We start from the raw sequence: 22,893 nt of genomic DNA on the forward strand, positions 1-22,893 counted from the left end.
GTTCAGCATTTTCGAACAGCCTGTGCAAAGCAGTGGCAAGGTCAAACTCTGAGTTTAGTATAGCGCTCAGAAACAGACCCCATAAATGTACATATTTCAGCATTTCCCGTGCCACTAAAAGGCAAGAGTTTATATGTGCTCTACTAAAGGCTTCTCCCTGGTGAGACATTTCTGTCGGGGGTAACAAAGTGAGCATATGCACAGCGTGGCACAGCCCTGAGTGCAGAAATGGTTGCCTATGTGATAAATACACCCGGCAAACGGATTGCAGTAAAGCAGGTGTGGAGCCGGCCGGTGCTACGCGTGACCTCGCATTTGCTAGACATAAACCTTTGCGAAATTCAGCAGTTCAACAAATTCCATTAACAACACTGCTGAGAGACGGAGAGATAGAGGAAGAATTGGAGGGGAAGGGAGAAAGAGATTGGCACAGGAGAAGACAAAAAAAGGGAAGGAGGATTGGAAAAGAAAACAGTGCTGGGCCAGTTTCCAACACAGCATCTAATGAGATTGTACTATACCATCACTCCAACGCATCAGCACCCAGTGCATTTGTACTCACCGTGTGGGGACTTCAACGGTTTTCCAGTATGTTTGATCTGTACAGCGCCATGTGTTACAGTATGAGTAATATATTCCCATAAGAGCATGTTTCTTATACCTTTCGGTTGTGTTGCACAAGCAGGCGTTCAGCACGCTGTGTACGTGTGTTCTCTGTCCTGTGAAGTATTATGTGGCAGGTGCTAGGTAGGTACATTCCTTTGTTCCCTGGAGGAGTTTGGCTGCAGTTCTTCTTCATCCACATGGGGCCCTGAAACTGTCTCCGTGGGTGTTTGGAGGGAGGGCTGAGAGACGAGGGGAATGTGAAAATGACCTCTATTTGTTTTGCGATGGGGGCCTCTTACAAAAGTTGTCACGCAAGTTTGGATACTGTTGCAGATAATCCGCCTAAGTATGTGTGTGAGACTACACTGGCTGGATGGGCGCTTGTCACAGCTTCTTCAGCGGAGGTACCTGGAACAGGCACAGATAAGAGCCTTGCTCCGGTGGCCCTCTCACAGATGGAGCAGTAATGGGGCCAGACCCCAGCGCCACTGACTGAAGTCTCTGGGAAAAATGGGACCGCCATAGTCATTCTTCTGTCATCTGAGTGAGGTCGTACTCTGAACTAACAAAGTGCCCACGGGTGATACAGAGAAAGGTGCAAGATTCCTCTGAATGCTGTTGTTGTGGTGGGCTGGCACGGTGGGTTGGTTGTTAGCTGTGTTGCTTCCCTTCAAGATCCCACAAGCACATCAGTGGGGAGAAATGTCATTGTCACTGTGTTTGCATAGGTTTGTTGTGGCTCTCGCTGTTTTCCCGTAACTGACCAATGCTGTAAAAAGGAGCGTTGATTTTTGATATACTGTACAGTGAGGAAGTAGCCACTTGTTTTCTGTCTGCCTACTACACCGCCTCTCTTAATGGGTTATGACATTGTTAGCCAATATTAGATGATACATAGATTTGAATTCCATGTAGCCGCAGTGGTAACCCTGAAGGAAGCAGAAAACACTGAACTGACTAGCCGCATCCAATCCCCAAGGGCCACAGCTGGCTCAGTCGTGAAGGAGATAGTTTGTTGTGATTAGTCTTGTAATTAAACTGCAGAGGCTATGAATACATGAGTAATGAGTGGCACACTGGATGTGAAAGGAGGTGATAAGTGGGCTGTCTATTTGCTGGAGCTGAGAGGAACCAAGGTGTCACTTGTTCCCGGCAGACAGAGTGCAAGAAATAGGAAAAGGACTGACCTGGTCTATTTTTCTACTCAAAAGCTGTTCCTAAAGGTCACCGCCCACCACTCCCAAGTTCTATTCCATTCATGCATTTGTTTGTTTTTGAATGGAAGCATTTTAGCCAAGGCGCGGTGCTGTATTTTAATATGATATGCACCAAACCCATGAACTAATGAATTTATCAATGAATCAATACTGCACCTTCTGAAAGAGACCAGACACATGTAATGTGTCCCTCTGTGAAGACGCTCCAGGTCTTTCCGGAACATGGCCAGATTAAATAACCATTTCACATTCACATGAAGACAGGCCTCAGTCCAGCCCCAGGGAAAGAGCCGCTCCTTCAGCATGAGATGATGCAGCGCTGCCTTGTGAATGTCAGCATGTTAGCAACTGTCTGACAAGTTGTTTTCCTTTTCATATGTAGTAACAAGATTTTCAAAGGCTTTGTGGCATTATCATATTACTTTTAACTCAAAATATAAAAAAGTCCCCCTTTCTAGTGCTTCGGGGCCATACTTGGTTCTACACTTCATTCATTTGAATAAACAGAAGGTCATAAGTTATTATCTGATTAACAAAAATATTTTTTTGCTTCAGGCTATAATATAAAGTATCCCACTTTTTCAAGTCTTTCTAGAAGCGCATGGGAGCACAGGAGTCAACGACTTTGAAAGCGCGATAAAAAAAAGCACAAGCCGGTGGATCATTTTGACAGCTTTTATATTTATCATCCGACAAACTTGTCATTAGAAAAATACACAGGGTCATTTTCAGTAGAAACACGCTCTCTCTCTCCCCCCCCCAAATTTTTTTCCTCCAATTTAATTTGTGACACTGAATAATGTCAGTGAGTTAACTTTAGCCTCGTATTGCTTATTAGAAAGCACAAAAACATATTTTAATAAAACAAACACACACAAACAAACGTGTTTCATATGTATGTTTGAATGTAACTGAACAGTCTCATTTTACTTGGAGAATTCAAACAGTTATTATTAGAACACTTAACTGAATCTTGCAACTGCCTTTAGTTTTCCATTCTTGTATTTTTGTCTGTTGTCTACTCTTGCTGTGTGTAATTTGTGTTGTCTTTTGTTGCTGTAAATGTAAATTGTTCTCAGGCCTCTCTTGAAAAAGAGATTTTTTTTATCTCAATGAGTTTGCCTGATTAAACAAAGATTAAATAAAAACTGTATATCGATTCAATTTGGTTCAAAGTTACCTCCTTGTTTGCAGGAGAATTCAGGATTAGAGCAAATCTCCTGAACACATTTGACAAAGCTCGCAGCTTGATTGTTAACTGGTCCCACGTCTATCGGCGAAATACAGTCGTGCCGCACTATACTATTTATTCCCATGTCATAACCCTTACTTACCCAAACACAGACGTTAATGCGCCTTTGTAATTATTGTCATTAGGATAATTTGGAAAGCGTGTGGCACAAGTTGCTGGAATGAGAGCGTGCCTAATCTCTCCACCCGCAGTGTCTTTCACCATCAAATCCACGTCGGGCACATGTGTCTTAATTGAAATGACGGGTAATAGCATCTGTGAAGGCCACATCACTTTCAGTCTTCCCTGCAGCTGTGCCTCCACAACTTTGTGTCTGAATGTCCTCAGCTGTGTGTGCGTGTGCGTGTGCGTGCGTGCGTGCGGTTGCGTGCGTGCGTGCGTGTAAACCTTACTGACATTTGAAAGATTCATGAGGCTCAACTCCCCAGTTCAAGGACCTGCCTGCACAAACCCCCGTAGAATTATGATGTACTGCCCCGGCTGTTTGGTGCCCTAATCAGAGAAATGATGAGATGCAGTTGAAGTCATGTAACAACATCACAGTCCAATGTTCAGTGGCAGAGATGAAAGGCTATATTGAAGCGATATAGCTGTTTTTTTGGTGTTTTTTCACATTCATTACAAAACAAACTGCTGCTCCTAAAGCGCTGCCATAACACAGCACCTTGCTGCAGGGAAAGCGTGAGTAAAGTAGATTCTTCCTGGCTGTATAGATGACGCCTTCCAGTGGAATTCACATTTAGGTGACGTGTTTGCAATTTGCCAGCCGCATCAAATCCGTCATCTGCCTCTCTCAAACATGTTTCTTAGAGATGGGGGGTCCATGTTGTACAAGAAAGTACAAAATTGTATTTTCCTCACAACACGAATGAGGTCGATGTTTTTCCCGGCACGTCTGTTTCCTCTCACACACAACATTGCCACTGCATGCTGGTTATGGGCAACATAACCATATATGTAGCTACAGTATGTCATGCCTGCAGAAACACGACAGCCTAAAAAAGACAAGTGACACTTTAGCTAAAATGGCCTTCATTTCCCTCTGATTACATTAAAGTAAATATGTAGTTCTCTTACAATCTCACATCTACTATGTACAGTAGATCATGTGCTTTGTGCATTTGCAATGTGTATGTGTATTTTTACTTTAAAACACAGAAAGCACGTCTTTATTTTCTTCCACATTCATATTTTTAACCATACTGACTCGTACTATATAAAACAGTTTGTTCCGTATTCCTGATACCTGTGTACAAACGTTAGATAGATAGATAGATAAATACTTTATTCATCCCAAGCTGGGAAATTCTGGTGTAGCAGCAGCACGTTTCATACAGCACACATTATAAAATATATTAAACAATATTTACACAATAAAATAAATAATATATATAAATAAATAATTTATTATAAAATAAATAAAAAGTCACATCGCTCCTATCGTGTTGTCTTGATGTACTCTTTTAAGTCGACAAAAATTGTGGGAGCATGGCATGTTTTGTGCATCTACTCTCACCCCAGGCGAAGGTATTGCAAAGCTTCTCTTATATTCACCCTTTTTTTTTTTTAAACATTCCGAAAATGCTTTGAAAAAAACGGAGAAAGAGCAAGCGGCAGAAGTAGCGAGCTCTTTTGAGAGCAGTGTCACCTGGCAGCTCATTCAAGCTTAGAGGAATGTTATAGAAAGCCTAGAGCAGTGGAAACAGCTGGCGGTGATGCTCAATGACTTTCTCCCTCTGTCTCTACTCTGGCCCTGTCGTCCCTGTGGACTCTACCAGGGCCATTCTTACAGCATGTGTACAACAAAACTATCATCACACCCCCAGTGTTCTTGTCCTTCAGTGAGGGGCAAATGCGCGCGCACACACACACACACACACACACACACACACACACACACACACACACCTCACCTTCTCTTCACTACAGCAAAGCAGTGAACATGTGAGCCAGCAGGCTGAGCGATGGCTTTCCCTCTTTCTTTTTTTTCCGCTCAAAAGAGCCTGTTGACATTCTAAGGCAGCGTGGATCGCCTTGTTCTCTACTTTAAGCATGTGTGGATGTGTGCGTGTAACATAGTCCTGGGTGTAATGATTGACTCTCTGGAAAAACACTGATCAGGGTTTCACGAAAATGTCATGTGTCTGAGTCCCTCAAAGGGTCTTCCACTCGAACAGGAGAAAAATGGAACCGAAGAGGCCTCTGTGTCCTGCATATCAAAAGGAGTGCATTTTTGTAACACACAACATTATCTACGCATAAAATATAGTGAAGTTTTAGCTTTTCTGGTTTCCGAATGAACTCTTGTATTAAAATAATTATCGGCTGCAATCAGCAAAAACAGTCCTGTGATATTGCATGTGTGCGTGACGCTCTGTCATCATCCTGCGTCTCTCCTGCTCTTTACCGCTCAGCCTGTTTAAGTGTGACAGCATCTCAGTGACACTCACAATGGAAAAGCTCTTTGAAAGCCAAGCGTATGAATAATCAGTAAGACGCACTTAATCCATTTTTAAAGAAGGGAATATTAATGCACTAACAACTGTATCTGCTCGGCATGAGGCAGATGATTCCAGGTCTGCAAAAAGCCCATCTCTTTCAGACCGGAGCTATAGTGAGCAGTAGGGGATCACTCTGAACTCCCTGTCACCATGACAACACCAGTTACGTGTCCGAGTGGGTGTACACACTTCATTTAGTAATCCCCGGCGACAAACATAGGAATAGCTGTGTGCCTGTTGAGAGGGTCCGGGCTTGCAATCGCACAGAAATACACTTAATTACTGGAATTACAATTTAAGTGGCATCGGCTGAGTTCTACTGTACATAGTACATAGCACAATTTTGACCTGTACAGTTTGTACAAGAAATTCCGTGTACAGTGTCATGTACTGCACACAGACACTTACCTTGTCCTTAGTGCAAACACTTCAACTCTGTCACCAACACAACCCCCGAAACACAATGCAGAGTGTAATCTCATGACAACACCCTTGTTACAGATTTCACCAGACATTTAACAGAAAAAGAGAGCTCTACACCTGTAGAGGGCTTACTTTGATCTTTAACTTTTGATCTTTATAGCTTCTCTTTGGTTTTTTGAACAAGCCAAATGCTACCATTGCCGTGTGTGTGTGTGTGTGTGTGTGTGTGTGTGTGTGTGTGTGTGTGTGTGTGTGTGTGTGTGTGTGTGTGTGTGTGTGTGTGTGTGTGTGTGTGTGTGTGTGTGTGTGTGTGTGTGTGTGTGTGTGTGTGTGTGTGTGTGTGTGTGTGTGTGTGTGTGTGTGTGTGTGTGAGCGCGCGCCACCTTCATCACCACCTTGCGGATTGCCTCATTAATGTTATCAGGTTCCCTTTTGGCTTTGGTGATTTTGCCTTTCACTTTGACACCAAAAGCCTCCTCCACTTTCTTGTCGTTCAACTCTCCTCTCATCGTTTGATAAAACTCCACTACTCTGTGATGCAACTCTGCTCTGCTTCTGCACGGAGCAGACAGTTTCAGTTTAGAATTGTAATGTTAGACTTTCTACTGATAACTGGTATTTTACAAATGACGTTTTTTTTTATTTGAGGAACATGGGCGCTACATGAAAATTAACCAAATTAGTCTTATGTCTATCAAAAAATAAAAAAGACAGCGTGGCCAGGGGGCAATTTGTGACAGCAGTGTGTGCCTTAACACTGTGTTACACTTACTACATCCCCCTAACGTGTAACCCCTAACATAAGCACTTCTTTAAGCTGTATGCAAGTGAGTGATACTGTACTGATAAAACCACAATAATAAAAAACATCTACTCTTTGCATATATATTATTATTATGGTTATTAATTATTATTAATGTCAACTGAAAGAACACTGCTGCTGCTCACAAATTATTGAAAAGTTTCAACCATAGACTGTATATAAAGATGAATCACCCCAAAACTGGAGCCAAACAATATTGATCGCCCCCTGGTGGCTGGCTACATTATAGGTCATAAGCCCCGCCTCCTCCTCTTTAGGGGATGGGAAACTTTAGAAATTACATTTTTCTCAAACTACTTCCTTGCATTATAGGTAGCTCTGATCACATTTATGTAACATCAAGTGGGGTTTTTTTCTGAAGTTTGTTTTTAAGTAGTTATTTGCTGGTTGAACAGCATGATTGACAGCTGAGATTGACTCCAAGGATATTGGTAGATATTTGCCTCGTCTATCTTAACCTACTATTATTTCAACCAATAGAGAGTAGTATAGTTTTGCTTTTTTATTTTGGGGGCAAGACCAATCAGTAGTAATGGCACATATAGATGAGATCTCCTCTTATTGAATTGGATCTGATTCAGTACACTGTAAAGGTTTTCTGAATAAGGTTAAAAAGAGACAGTTGTTGCACAACGCCATGCACCGTCTCCTTGATTTACAAAATAATCCCACGGTTTAATGCTACAGCCAGCTGTTCACTTTCCTCAGGAACAATTTCCATAATAGACCCATCGTTCTTTGTGATGGCGCTCTTACAGATATTGTTATGCAGGGAACCTTTTTTTTTTTAATTAGAAGAATATATATAACAATATATTTAAATTACTTCAGCATTTTCATTGTGCTAATCCAGCCTTAACAATGAGACACAGATAGTGGCAGAGCTACCTCTTGGCTTTAAAGGGATTTGAGAGCAGCTCAGCCACGACAGTGAAATCAAGAGTGCTGTGTATAAAAGGCAGTTGATGATTTTCCGCATCAGTCAGAACTTTATAGTGCCACTTAGCACAGATATAACCACACCCCCTTACCCCCATTTAAAAAATGAATACATTTAGACATACACTGTACCTCTAGGGTTGTTGGAAAGAATGGGAGCGTTCACATTATAGAAAACGTGCTCAAGTCTGTGTTGGATTGTTATTCCGTGGAATTTTAAAGGAGCCTCAAAGTCAGTAGAGGCAAGTAAAAATGAAACATTGATTAGGCTGTGCTGGTGCTGGTCCCTCTCTGAAATAGCACAGCACTTCTCTCCTGAATGAAGTCTCGATATTTCAAAAGATTCTTTGGTTGTTCAGAAAGTGGCACCTTTGAAGTGAGCATGTCCCCCTTGATAGTTATTCCCCAGCTCTCCCAGAGCTAAGTAATATTTTATTAGGCTAATCTAAGATGTTCACACACTTGCTCTACAGTTGGTGTGTTAAGGGGTCATTTTGTGTCCGTTCCACCCTGAGCAGACCAGACGTACCAACAATAACTTGCCACTAGAAACATTTCCATAAGATTTTAATTTTTTATCATTTTCTTTTTTGCCCCTAATCTGAGCCTTTAATTATCCAGAATGTGCCAATGCGGAGTCCCCATCTGATATTTATATTTTCTTACATAATGCAGCTGCACAGTGCACAGGAAGGCCATTGCAATTCACAGTAATATATTAAGATATGCTAGACATCGGCATAAGTATACATTTAGAAAATACAGCCTGCATTAGGTTGTTGTCCAATGGTGTTTTGGGTAACGTCCTTTGTATTTATCTATAAAATTCATTTAAATCTGGAACTGGTTTGGACAGGACATGAACACCTTCTCCTCAATATCCAGCATGAACAAAACAATCGTGCAGTTTCAAACCAAGTCAGATGCAATACAACTTTTTTCTTCTCCTCCCCAACCAAAATGGATCTGCTTGCTTTGGTGCATTATGATTGATACTCACTAAAATTAGCTCAGGCTTCATGTGAATAATTTATGATCTGTTTAAACATGCTTTGATCAGTGCCAATGCGAATATTGCACACTGGCTCTATCATCCTGTGAATTGGATCAACTATCGGTTCCACTGCAGATATAAACTAATGACATTATCTATCCTTCCCCAGCACGATGGCAAACTGAACCAAATTATTTTTGTCACAATGCAGTGTGTTAAAATTGTGCAATGAAATGTGTTAATGTGTTAAACTTATTGTTAATTATTTAATACTGTCACCAGTGTCTCTGTGTGGTTTCTAGCGTACAACAGTGGTAAAGTAGTTCACAATATTAGAGTTTGGAGAACAGCAATATCACACCCTGCAGTAAATTTCTTTCTGGTTTACATAAAGTTTATTATCATTTTTACTTGAGAAGGGCATGTGGGAATTATGTCTTACACTTTTGTTGTTGTTATAGCACTCTGTACCTGATGGGTAAATATTTAGTAGCATATTTGGCTTTATACAGTATTTGCTTCATTATTCTCCAGGGTCCCTTGCTGTTACAGAAGTCTCTCGCTCTCCCCTACGAACTAAAGGGAAAGATAAGTCACACACTGGTGCCGACAGTAGAAACATGCATAAAGCTGCTCTTTGTTTGGGTAGGATTTGGGCAAATGTAACCAAATCATTTGTTGGTATTATTGTAGTTCAGGAAGAAGAAAAAAAAGATAACATCATCAATTTCCTGTTGACTGTGCTGCTTGCTACATTCATTCCCCATTGCAGTGTTGTTGTTTTTTTTTTTTGGGGGGGGGGGGGGGGGGGGGGGGGGGACTTTCAATAATTGACAGAAATATTTGTTACTCATGGCATATAAGAAATCTACGTCCTGGTACATCCTTTAGAATGAAACAAATTCTGACTGAAGTGCATCCCTGTTTACAGCTAAATGTTGCTAGATCTGCCCATGTTCTGTGCTCATCGTGAGAATAAGGTGGGGTGTGGTCAGGGCACATTGTGGACTCATTATCCACAATAATGGACACTCACTTTCACCTTGCACACAAGTACAAGTAGGTCCGTTTCCTCTGCAGAGCAGCGTTCTCTCTTTCTACCTGGCTTATTCGTCATTGTAGTAGCAGCAATCATCCAAGGCAGCAGATTGTCATCACACCACAATACATCAGTGTGTTTATGGTATTTAATTGGCTCCTTACACCAGGAGTCCTTACATATTTGACTTTTAAGATAAAAAAAAATAAACCTTCGGGATTATTACTATTATCATTATTTTTCCATTGCAGAGCCTATAGGCTCACGGGGAAAGAACATGTTTTGTATGGAAATCTTCCGTCCTTCCTTGTTCAATTGTGTTACTGACCTTGCAGCCCCAAGCAACAGACCACAATAAACAAATCCAGTGGAGTTATTGTTGGAAAAACTGCGCGCACAAAATAAACATGGCTTGGAATAAAGCTCATTAGCTACTGGTGGAATTGGCAAGGCGAGGGTCTTGAAGGAAATGTGTAAAGCAGGGATATTGTGTTGTGTGTGTGATAAAGAAGAGTTCCGTTGAATTCCTTAATGACTTATTTTGTATGCTCAAGGCAAAGTGTGCTCTGCAGTGTCTAGCATTTTAGCTTCTGTAGTTCCGTTGCATTTCATTTCAGGTTAATTTTATTTTGATATGATGGGCATTTTATTCCCAGTCTTTTGCATAGTTCTTTATTTTCCACAAGTGAATTCCTCTTTTTCTCCTTTTGTTGTGACAAATTGAAATTTTTCGATATTGGATGTTTAATTTCCTTTCAAAGAACTAAACAAGAGCTTCATTTTAATGTACTATCTTTCATCAGGACATTTTCTGCATCTTTTATCATCCCTGCAATTAAGCCCATCCCCCACATTGCAAGAGGAACTCTAGTACAATCCCCACTCCTTTCAGATAGAGATTTATGTGCATCTTGTATGACGGTTGTATAGACATAATGATATATATGTGTCGGTATGCCCTTTGAAAAAATACTGGTGCACTGAAATGTATTTGCCATGTAATGGATGCAAGTAATGATAAAAGCTGAGGGCTCTACCAGAAGAAGAAGAACAGGGATGATAAAGCCGCATGCTGGATGGATTATCTGCCAGAGGATTTCAAACTCTTATTGCAAAGAGCATCTGTGTATAATTTATGTATTGAAAAAAAGTGTGGTCATAAATAATCATGACTAACCTGAGTCTTCAAACATATTGAAAAATAAAGTAAGAGTGAGTCGTGACCTTAAGGCAAGATGATCTTCAAGGTCTAACTATCCATAGCTGAAGCACTAATTTAATATTTGTTGTTATTATTACTGAACTAATTATTTCAGTATGTGCTTTAGTATCTCTGCAGAAGACTTGACTGGATTTCTTTCAGTACATGCAAAGAATTTGGAAAATTATGATTCATTAAAATTCCTGTAATTTCATGGTGAAGGCCTACATGGCTCTCCAGCAAATATTCCTTGGATTTAGAAAATGGCTGTGCCTTTTCCTCTGAACAAAATACATTACCTTAGTTCCTCCAAGTCCAAGGGTAGAGAGGTCCTTTGTGTTTAGGTTTACATAGATGCTGAAGCAGCTGTTGAGGTGTTTTGGAGCTCTTCAGCAACCGACTGTCCTTCCTGTAATATCCTTCCTTGGTTACAAAGGGAGATATGTCTTTCACCCCACAGAAACACAGCTGTATAAATATTTATTTGATGTGAATGTGTTGAGGATACGAGCAGAGACATTGGTACTGGTGAGAGGAGAGCTGTTTAAAATTTCATGAATTCACCAGAAGTCTGGTTTTTGGCACTTACCCACACTCTAATTGGCATGTAGTGAAAAAATTCATGAATTATGCAAAAAAAACAACTAACCCAAATGTCCCATTATAACCACATTGTGCAATGCAATTTTCAGCCTGCTATTCTGGAAAAAGGCTTCAGACAGCTCCATTCTCATTACAGCCCAACCTCCGTTCAGCTGCAGATCACTCCAACACCTTGTTTCTCACCTTTCCCAAACACAAAACCGCACCCCTTGAGCAATACCAGAGAAGACCACTTGATTATAGCAGTTCCGTGTGTATTTTATCATCCTGACCTAATAAGCAACCAGACATACAACTGAGAATAAAATTTAATCTATAAATAATTTATGGTCAAGTGAAGAAGTAATATAGCTTACATGTATTCTGTGGGAAAGTGAGGCTAAGTGTTTTGCATTAATAGTAAATGGTGAGGTTGGATGTAAGAAAACACAAGGAGACTTCATTTTGAAACACAGGCTGTTGTGTTGTCCTTGCACACTCTCACCTGAACCAGGTCTGAATTCCCCGTTTTCATTCTTCAACAGGCTTTAACATGTTAGCAGACAGAAATTTAGAGTTGATGCATTAAACTGTAAATGTATGATTCATAGGTGATTTATATTTAATGGGCCATGAATTGAGATTTACCAGCCATTACTGCTGAATCAAGTAAGAAAATGCTAGTCTGGCCTCTGAAACAGTCTGCTTTTGAATAAACAGAAAAACATTCATCAATCATTGCTTTATGGATTATAGTTCACAATGTCAGGATATTGCACCCAAACCATAATTATCTTTTTTAAGAATTATCAGGTGTATATATAATAAAAAATAAATACAAAGAGAAATTGTGGTTAGTAAAACTATTTTAACTGCCACTAAAATCCTTGCGGTTAGTGCAACACCTGTGGTGAACCACTCTCTAACACTCTGTGAGTGATGAAGAGTGGGTTGCATATTGATTTTGACCTGTCCTGTCCAACATTGAGAAGGCCAAGGGCAGTCAGGCCGAATGCGGGAGATTTCTGTTTCTGTCAAGTCACTGCTTACATTCTGTTATTTCCCTGTCATCACTCCTATGATTTAATTAAGACGCTGCATTCCTCAGTCTGGCCAGGCCAGACAAGGAGACCGGTGATTGACAGGTGAAGACATTACTATGCGAAGGGAAAGAGAGTACAAGGAGAGATATGAATATTTGAGTAGATGGCATAAAAGAATCTTGTAATTGATTTTCTATCTAAGCTGCAGTTTCATTTACTGAATAAATTCATTCATTTCAGGCAGTGGGCTGTTATTGCTGTCCCCATTGTCTCATTGTGAAGACCAATTTTATCATATTTTGTATTTGATGATGATTTTGCAGATTTTCAAAACTTTGGCAGGCAGCTAAAATGTTTTACAGCATTGTACTTATCCAGACACTCCATCGCACTACTATAATTACTGCCAACTATTTAACCTTGCTAAAAGTAGGCTGTTCTGAAATGAGCTTTATGTGTTTGTCCCCTTCTGACAGATGTGATCCACACTGTGGGCCCAGTGGCCAGAGGACATGTGGGCCCTACCGAGACCAATGACCTCACCTCCTGCTACCAGAACTCCCTCAGGCTGATGAAGGAGCATGGCTTGAGCACTGTGGTGAGTACAGTATACGTGACCACACTCACACTCATCTGCGGAGAATGTTTTCTCTGTTATGTGCCACTTGAAAGAAGTAAATTAGGTGCCTGTGTATTTTTGTTTGTCAGGGAGTAAGCCTTCAGTGAGGAAAGCTGTGTTTGAAAGAAATTGGAAAAAAGTACAAGAACAAAAGGATTTAGCATCTTTCATTTTAGATACAGTTTTGAAAAGGCTTAATCTTCTTTATTTAAACAAAAGCAACTGAGAACACAACAAAGAGGTAATGTTTCAAGTTTGTCAATGGAAGGCTTTTCATGTCGACTACTTTGGCTTGTGATTAAATGAAAGGCAGGTCTTTGTATCCACCATCATGTATCCATTTTGTCATATTGAAAAAAAAATCCTTTCCATTCCTTCTCAAGACAATTTTTAGGTTAGAAACTGGTGACCTGTATCGTTCTCTTTTTGTTTCCAAGTATGTTTTGATTCCTGTGTATGCCTGTGCCACCTTTCAAGAAACATTTTCATCATTTAAACACTAGAAGGGCTCAAGGTTTAGTGAATGTGGCTGAATCATAAGGGCTTTAGATGAGACAATACACACAAAATCCTTAGTTGGCAACAGGCGATCATACACACACTGTCCTAGCTTCAATTCTTCTCTGGACCGTATGTTTCACTCTGGTTCACATGATATATGGATTTGTCCTGCCCATTGAGGGTAAACAAATCAGTATCACACCGAATAGACACAAATCACATTTTCTGCACCAACCCACTGCCCGGCAGCCTCATCAGAAGCCAATGAATAGATGCACGTTCCTACAGACAAAGGAAATGTAGATAAGCACCAGTTTAACTAAAGATGAACTTACCAAATTCCTGCTCTGATCATGGCTTTTATCCTGTGCAACAGACACCGCTACGTCAATTAAATTGATTGTGATGCCAAATGATTTAAATAGTTGTGGTAAGTGTTATGAAGTTGTATGAAAATCAGCAGTGTGTCTGCTGATCTTTAAACTTCCCTAATTACAGTTGCATCTACTAAGATACGATGATTACATTAGAATGCCATTTGCACAATAGAATAATTTACTCTGGCTGGTTTGAGGTTTAATGAACAGATGGAACACCAAAAGAACTGGGCCCCTCTGGGCCTCAATGCTGGAGCACACTAGCAGCTTCCACAAGAACCCCGGTCTTTGCTTTGTGTCTGGCACATTAGAAAGATTTATTTAGGTTAGGCCTATCTCTTGATTTATTTATCCAATAATCAATATATTTATGATAAACGGAATTCCTGTTTTTACTGGTGCAGACTGGATCCTGTCTAATGTATTTATACAGCTGCTCTGTGTTGAGAAGGTCTTCAGTGAAAACATTGGTGTTCTGTGATTGACTGGCCTTGCAGGATGAGCCGAGTCATTACATTATCTTAGCCACAGTTTTGTCTCTCCTTGCTGCAGGGACAACAGAACAAAGAGCTTGAAGGAAATAGATGTTTCTTTCTTCATACAGTGTTACTCTTGCCGGCCTTGATACATATGAAAGACGCTCTAAGAGTTCTGTAGTCCTAACTTTTTTTTGTTACATGACAGTCTTGATGCTCCTGAGGCCACACACAAAGACTCAGAATTATTGGTTAGCTGTTCAGCAATAAACTCATTTTGACTCACTGTGAGCTTTGCTGTGTGAGAGAAACAAGAGATCCCGCTGAAGACGGGCAACCTGCCAATTGGGGGTACAATGGGCAAAAGAGGGGCACTGCACTTAGGAATCCTAGACATCTGGGTCCCTAACATGGATTCCAGGGCATTATGAAGGAACAGGAGTCAAAACAAAGCCTGATGCAAAATAAACTTGAGCATGGAAGATTAAAAAGAACCAGAGCTTGGTAGTTAATCCCTGTTCCAGAGAGCTCAAAGCCTCCCTTTAGGCTACGAATGAGTGCGGCTACCGCAATCATCACATCACAATCTTCTCGTGACTGTAGCATGTTAAGACAGGGAGTTTACAGGGAATACTACTGAGTTTCAGCACTGAGATGCATTTCCTTTACCTTAGGGCAGCTCAGTGTGCAGGACTGAACATTTACTACTATCCCCAGAAGTCAGAAATTCGATATAAAGAGCTTTTCCTGTCCCTAAGTGATGTGATACTGATTTACAGCTCTACAGGGACAGAACTTGGGAAGATGGAAAATATGACTTTTAGACAACCTGAGGCAATTCCTGGCTGAGCAAAGGGGATGTTTCTGTGTTGCATTCTTACATCACCATAAAACAACTCATTTGGAAATAACAGCTTAAATGAATATCCATGTGTCCATAAAGTCATAAAATAGTGCTTGGCAGGCTGCTGAGACAGTGGATCATGAGGGCATTAAAATTAGACCCTTGTTTATTTGTTTTAGTTTTGGAAAATAACTGAGTAAATTTGCAAGGCTGTGTAAACTGCCCCAGGCCAGAAAAGACAATATTTATTCATTTTAATTTATTCATTTATTTGGATAATCGACAAAGTGACATTAAATGCTGCATAAAAAAAATAACTATCTCAAAACAAAATTTGCTGAAGCTTATTTTTGTACAAGTTAAAGTTTTATAACTCATACTGGATACTTTGCCAAGCCCATATCGGCTGAAATGTCAAGGCAAATGCGAACAAATTGTTTATATGACATGCCCTGGCCAACAGGGCCAGCTGTAAGTGTAGGATGCCGCTCTAAGCCTTACTGAGGGATGGCCTTCAGATGAAAAATGACGATCAACCTGAGCCAAGAAACCTGCCGTTTAACCCCCCACACTGAAGTTGAGTGCTTTCTGGAACAGCCCAGGCTTTAACACCCTCACTCTGTCTTAGTCTTTGGATAAATATCAGATGGCTGAATGGCCTATTGAGTTGTGTTTTCCAAATCATTTGGCTGCAGTCAGTGCATACTGGAAAGCGATAGTGTGCATTTGTGCACACGTGCATATACATACACTTTGGCGTTTTATGTGAATCTTCCTTGGGAATATGTGAATGTGCCTGTATTGCTGCAAAGTTCTTTGCTCATTTCTTCTCTGCCTAGAGGACTCTTACGCTTCAGTGCTTCTCCTTTCCTTTTTCCGCTGCGGTTGAAAGAGCAGCAGGCTGTCACAGCTCCCTGGGCTCTGACTGACCACAGCCCACAACCAGAATGCCAGCATTGCCGGCTGGGCACTGCAACATCACACAGGGGAGCCGTGGGAGCTGTGCAGCCTGTGTGTGGAGTTGCAGCTCTGGACTGATGAGCAGCACATTGTCAAACAGCCCCCTCCTCTGCTTACTGCTTGTTACACTACAGTATGTTGTTTTCTTCCATAGGAGGCTCAGGTGACGAGCCCAAAAAATAAAAAAGAGCTAGAAATATGGATTTGTGATAGATTGATTCTCGACAAGAATGTGTTAATAACATTGCTTTGCCGGTCGATGGGAGTAGAGATGCTTTAGCAGGCAATTTGCTGGAGGTAGGACATGTTAAATAGGTCTCATTATGTTTGCTCTGATATATGGAGCATGCCATGTTATTCTATTCTATCTGGAAACAGCTGAGTTTGGGGGGGGGGGGGGGGACTTGGTGCTCAGCAGTACCACAAGAGTACACTGACAGAATGTCCAGAACACAACAGACAGAGAAAAGGGGTCTCACAACTGACTGAGATCTGCCAATCACGTTACCTTAAATTGTTTCTTGCATTAAGGATTTTTGTTTTTTTCCGTCTGGTTTTAATACATTATCAACATGTGTCTCTGCATTTTAACACTGCACTCTTGGGTATGTGTGCACTGTATCTGCTTACAGTCTGACCCTGGGGGACCTCCTCTCCAAAAAGCTGAAAAGCCATAGAGTACATGAAACTGAGGACACTGTTAATGCAGGTCCCCTGGTTAGTCATGGAAGGCTGCTCCGATTCTTCCCTGGAACCAAGTATAGCATCTGTCAGGCAGAAACCCACAGACCGTGTGGAGGGGGAACGCCACCATCTGGAAGTCATTCAGCCTTAGACCCTGTTTCATTTTAGAGTCCATATTAAACAACCCTTAGACCGTGACCTTTAGAATAATAGGAAAAACCATGTTTACCCAAAACATCATTATTGTTTCATTTAATTTAGCCTTTCGTTTGCGTCTTAGGGGAGAGTTTTGTCAAGACAAAATAACAAGGGTTTTAGTCGCAGGGGGACGTGGCGTCCAGATACGAAGAGCATTGTAGTTGTTGACTAATGATCTTGTGGGCAACCAAGCATCATTTTTGTTCCTAATTTGACGCTGACAGGCCACAATTTGATGCTTTCCGAAAGTATCTGTCATTAAGCTTTTTTCTGGCAGCACGCAGTGGGTTGGCAGCTGTCATTGTGGACAGTGACGGGGTGGCAGACTGCATTTAGTGGCCTCCTCTCTGACTCCCAGGAAGCCCTGGAAGTGTTTTGTAGTCATAACATGCTGGCTTCGAGGAGATCCAGCAGGGAAGCCACAAATTGCCCGTTGAGAAAAATCCTGAAAGCCAAGTGGATTGGAGATGAATGGTGTAGAATGATAGGATTAGCCACCCTTCTCTGTGGGCTCATTCCAAGGCTGCTTGGAGCGTTAACTTCCATTCATTTTGCCCGACAGTGTTCCCAAAAAGCATTCCCACAAACAATATCTTGCATTGTCACATCAGCACACTGCTTGAAGATGACAGCTGATAGCCCAAACATGATCAGCTGCTTCACATGACAGGGACATCAGGTGGAAAATAAACAATGACTGTATCATAGAGATAACTAACCGCAGCCCCAAGGTGTCTTTGAGGCAGACAACACACCAGGGTTTGGGTGACAAGTTGACTCTAACCTCATCGTTCATTGTGTTTTGGCCGACCAGTTTGAAAGCATCTCCTCTGTCTCAGGAATAATATAAAAGATGCCGTAAATACCTTTAACCGTTCCACCTATTTTAATGTAGGTCAGTGGTGATATTTGAAAATGTGTTTTTTACTGCTGTATTTAAGTGCACTTGAGGGTCTTTGTCATTATTTATGTTGCCAAATACTACCATATCAAACTTAACGACTTTTTACCCCACCCTGTTCCATGGTATGTCGACTCCCCAAGTGATGAATGAATTTTCATTTATGCACCGGATAGATTGTGCAGAAAGTTTCCCTCTCTCCCCTTCTCTCCGCTTTCTCGTAAATTATTGTCCGCAAGTGCAAGAGACTCCGGATTTAATTATATAATGGCTAAAAGAAGGACAGAGGCTTGATTGTTTGTATACTTGGCTTCTGATCATAGGGAAATAAATTGTGCTATTAATTGGGATAGAAGAATGAGAGGTTCATCACGGATCCTCGTACACAACAGAGTTGGGTTTTTTTTTAATGCACACTGTCCCATTTAGTTTATACTTTGAATCAAATAATAACATGAATAGAATCCAAACGCATTTTCTTTACGACAGAGTTTGGTGAACGAAATCACAGTCGGCTGCAGTTTTTTAGTGAAGTAAAGGGAAAATGTGATTTGACTGATGCTCCCCACAGACCATACATATTTGTAATGGCAGCTTTTACCAGTGTCTGCTCTTCTGTCATATACCTGTGACTGCTCTACTAAGCTGCTTGCACCTGTTCTTTATAAAGATGAAGGCCCACATGTCACAGAATGGCTAAAAGCTGAGGGGGGGGGAAATAAAACCTTTTTGCTTCTCATGTCAGGGGAATATGTTTCTCTTCAAAACGTGATTGGTCTCACATCTAAAAGTGAGCATATTTGCAATGCCAGCAGATATAGTTTATTCATGAATAAAATAAAATAATGCAGCTCTGCCAGTCGAGTTGCGATTAACGTGATGTTCCTTGATTAAATGCCTCACTCCCTAGGTTTGTTTTGGGTCCCTCTTGTCAAGATGTAAGCATTCTAGCAATATTTACCACTGTTAATCCAAATGAGATTGAGTAGAACCAGACACTTCAGAGGAAAAAAATCCAGTACACTACTGTTTGTGCCACAGAGGATTTCCGCAGGTATCATTCCACAACCAGTGATTAACATAAATGTGTGAATCTAACCCAGCCCTTTCTGTGGCCAGCCTTTGCTCATAACCCACTCCCACATACAGTACAGAACCTGCATGCATCCACAAAGGTAAATTGGACTGAAGCTTTCAAAAGGTCATGCCGCCATTTAAATTAGCTATTGCTATTTGTCCGAATCATTGGCAACACTGGGCCAATTAGATCCAATTACACTGATAGTGGTTGTGGTGGTCGGCCACCAAGTTTAAGTTAATGACCATTGGAACCCCAATTACCCCAGCGACCTAAATTCAGAAGGATGCAACCACAGCAGGAGGAGCTACAGATCCGGGTGAAGGGGACAGTCCTGTCACGTCACCTTCCCTTGACATTCCCTTCACACCAGAGAAGACTGCGGAACTTTATGGGAGGTGAAATATTAGGATATGTAAAATGTGACATTTCCACACACCTCAAGAGGGGTAATCACATTTGATGGGGAGGTAATCTCCAGTGTCTGTGTGGAGTGGGCTGGTGGGAGCATGCTATCTTTTTGATTACAAGCACAGGGAGCCCATAGCAATGATCAGACAGACCAAACCCTGTGTCCCACAAAGGCTACTCCACCTACATGTTCTGTGAGGGAAATGGCAGCAGTTTCGTTCTAGATTAATGTGCTCTGACAATAAAAAGGGCTCTTCAAATAATTTAAGTACTAAAGAACAGCCAAGCAGTATAAGACTCAGGCTCAACACTCTGGTTTGCTGGTTTCACTTCATCCTTCTCTCTGCTGCTGTACCTGGCTGTGAGTAGCTCCTGGAGACAGTCTCCTGAATTTCTATGAGGCTCACATCCCTCTGCGGTACCATCTGAGAATAGAGGCGACAGTCGCACCCAACTGAGGGACTGTCAGAGGAAGTTGTTGATTAAACAGATGTCTTTCCTGTCATCCGCCATGAGAGAAGAACACCGTAATAAACATGAATTATTTAAACATACCTCAGGAATGCGGGCAATACTGGAGAATAAAAGGCGTTTCTGCCCATCCTTGTCTCTGCTTCACAACAGAAAGGAGAGAGGGACTTATTTTTTCCTCTGTTTTGACTTGGAGGGAGCAGCAATGGACACGAGAAAAGCTTGTGAGGATCCACCCAGGGAAAAAAATGTTAGTGAAAATCACATCTGATTAGCAAAGTTTCGTTCAGATAAACTGCATAGTTGGAATGAGTCATTTGCAATAGTGCTGATTTTCAAAGGAAGTCTCGAGTCATTTGCCTGACGCAGGCTACTTTTGGATAACACTGCTTCAAACAGGAGAGAAACGCGAGCGGAGACAGTACACGGACAGCAATGCCTTGTTTGCTTTGAAGTCTCCGCAGGTAAACCAGTACATACAAAACATCAACAAATACAAGCTGGTCGGCGCAGTGTACCTGAAAGCTTGTTTTTCCCGTAGTAAACTTCCATCTTGTTGTGTTCGAGTCTGAAACACAAGTGTCCTCAAACATTTCCTCCAGCACCTGATAAATGCTTGTGCTTTGATCTAAGGAGCTGTGCGCGAATGGAGGCCGTGGAATACATTACATGCAGAGCAGGCCTCTCTCATAGCTTGACAGTTGCTCTTCAACTGAGTAAATCTCAGCAATCGCACAGATACTGTAACAGATTGCTGTTCATCGGCAGCGGACCTTGGTGGAATGAGCTCTTGTTTACATCATTATGGTTAATTACCATGCAGATTCAGCCCAGACAACAGTGCTTGTAGTGTGTGTGTGTGTGTGTGTGTGTGTGTGTGTGTGTGTGTGTGTGTGTGTGTGTGTGTGTGTGCGTGTGCGTGTGCGTGTGCGTGTGTGCGCGTGCGCGCGCGCGCGCGCGTGCGTGCGTGCGTGCGTGAAGCCAGCCAGCCAGCCAGCCAGCCAGCCAGCCAGCCAGCCAGAGCTGTCACACTTTCAGTCATCTCATTTCCAATGCAGCGCTGTCCCCAGTGAAACAACTTGTGCTGCTCTGGTGTGTGCGGCCGTTCTTGTGATGCCTTGAAGTCTCTGCCAGTGGGTGGGACTAATATATATAAATTAATAGCCAGGGAAAACCCTTTATATCTAGTAATGTACAAATCACCCACTCATCTTCCACGTCCAACTGGTCCACAAATCTTGGCGACACGTCATGCTGCAATTGTGCTACGCATGGCAAGGTTTTCAATTTAACTCTCGCAGATGGATATTTTAATTATTACCGAGTGAATAGTAATGAGAACGCTGATTTTGCGCGTTCCTCTGAATGCGCTTGAAGTTACAAGGCAAGACATTTGACATGTGGATAATTATGTATGAACAAAGAAACAACATGATTAAGCGTGCAGTTATTGTGAACATGTGATACAGTATTTGCCTTAATCGAGTATTTGCATTCGTAGTTCCAGCACAGGTGTGAATCCTATTTTTACACCAATGTTGAATCTAGTTGCTTGGCCTAAAAACTCCTTTTCCCTTTCATTTGTAGCTTCTCTGAAGCCAGGTGTTGAACCCAGTGTTGACCTTGCCAGGGCTGTGTCCATGAAACTGGAATTTTCTGGTCTATCACAGGTTTCCATTTCAACAAGCTTGCACCCAATTATCCTTCAATCATAGTCCCCGGTCTTACAGATGTGTTTGGCCGGAGTACAAGGTCTCTCTATCATAGTTTGATACACAGGGGACATTGTCTCTCGCTCTGGCTGTACACATGAAATGGTTTCAAAGGAAGAAATCGGATGGCATCTCAGATGAAGATGAATGTCGCCCCAAGAACTATTTGTTGGGTTATTTGTACCTTTTAGAATAAATAATTAGCAAATATCAACATGAAAACTCAACAGAGTATATTGCTTAACACCTCTAGACATAGAAATGTATCATTTTTCAAGCTGCTTTAATACTTGTTAACCGTCCAAAGCTTTTTTAGATGTTTATCCCCTAATGTTTTCTTATGCAAAATGGACACTCAAGGGCAGAAAACTGGGAGATCAATTATTATTATGAAATATTTAGTTCAGGTCCTTGATTATGATTGGCTGAGCCATGTTCATAGCTGTGGTAAAATACTATGTAAACACTCCTGTGACCGCATTACATAATAACTGCTACACCAATCAAACCAATGATTAAAGTGTTTAATTTTAGATTTATTTTTTGGCGGATGAAGACCATGTAGAGAGTGAGAGGTAAGGAAGAGAAGAGAGAGAGTGGGGATAACATGCAGTACAGGGCCCAGGCAGCATTTTGCCGCTGTGGTAAGGACTCAACCTTGACAGTGGTATGTGCTTAGGTGGGGTTGATATGAGATTGCTGACACAGGACAGCAACTAGTGGAAAAAGAGCTTGGTAGTTGCTGATGGCATGTACATAATGTAACTGCAACATGATGCAAACATTTATTTCTCTTAACATTTGGTATACATAAAGAGGCCAATTGGGGTTAACTTACTTTGCTTCATGTTGTAGCCTACACCAAGACAATCTACACCAACCACTGCTTACAAAGCAAGTCTGTACAAAAACTGCCTGCTAGCTTATAATAAAAAAAATCAACCATTTATAAGGTTAAGGTTGTGTAACAGTCATGAATAAAAGAAACAATATTAACTATCAGTTTTAAATGGAAAAGAAGTGAAAGTCCTCCCCTCCCCC

The 22,893-nt window shown here is 41.4% G+C and overlaps 1 protein-coding gene across 6 annotated transcripts in view; it reads left to right on the plus strand.

Annotated features, from left to right (window-relative positions):
• The window catches only part of macrod2 (mono-ADP ribosylhydrolase 2), a 360,652-nt gene that overhangs the window by 235,080 nt on the left and 102,679 nt on the right, over positions 1-22,893 (plus strand). For all 6 annotated transcript variants that reach the window (XM_047334807.1, XM_047334804.1, XM_047334806.1 and 3 more), the window contains exon 6: positions 13,097-13,218. In XM_047334807.1, the coding sequence (XP_047190763.1) occupies positions 13,097-13,218 (122 nt within the window). The remainder of the gene's footprint in view (positions 1-13,096; positions 13,219-22,893) is intronic.

Source organism: Scophthalmus maximus, chromosome 10 (genome assembly GCF_022379125.1).
Source record: "Scophthalmus maximus strain ysfricsl-2021 chromosome 10, ASM2237912v1, whole genome shotgun sequence".
NCBI lineage: Eukaryota > Metazoa > Chordata > Actinopteri > Pleuronectiformes > Scophthalmidae > Scophthalmus > Scophthalmus maximus.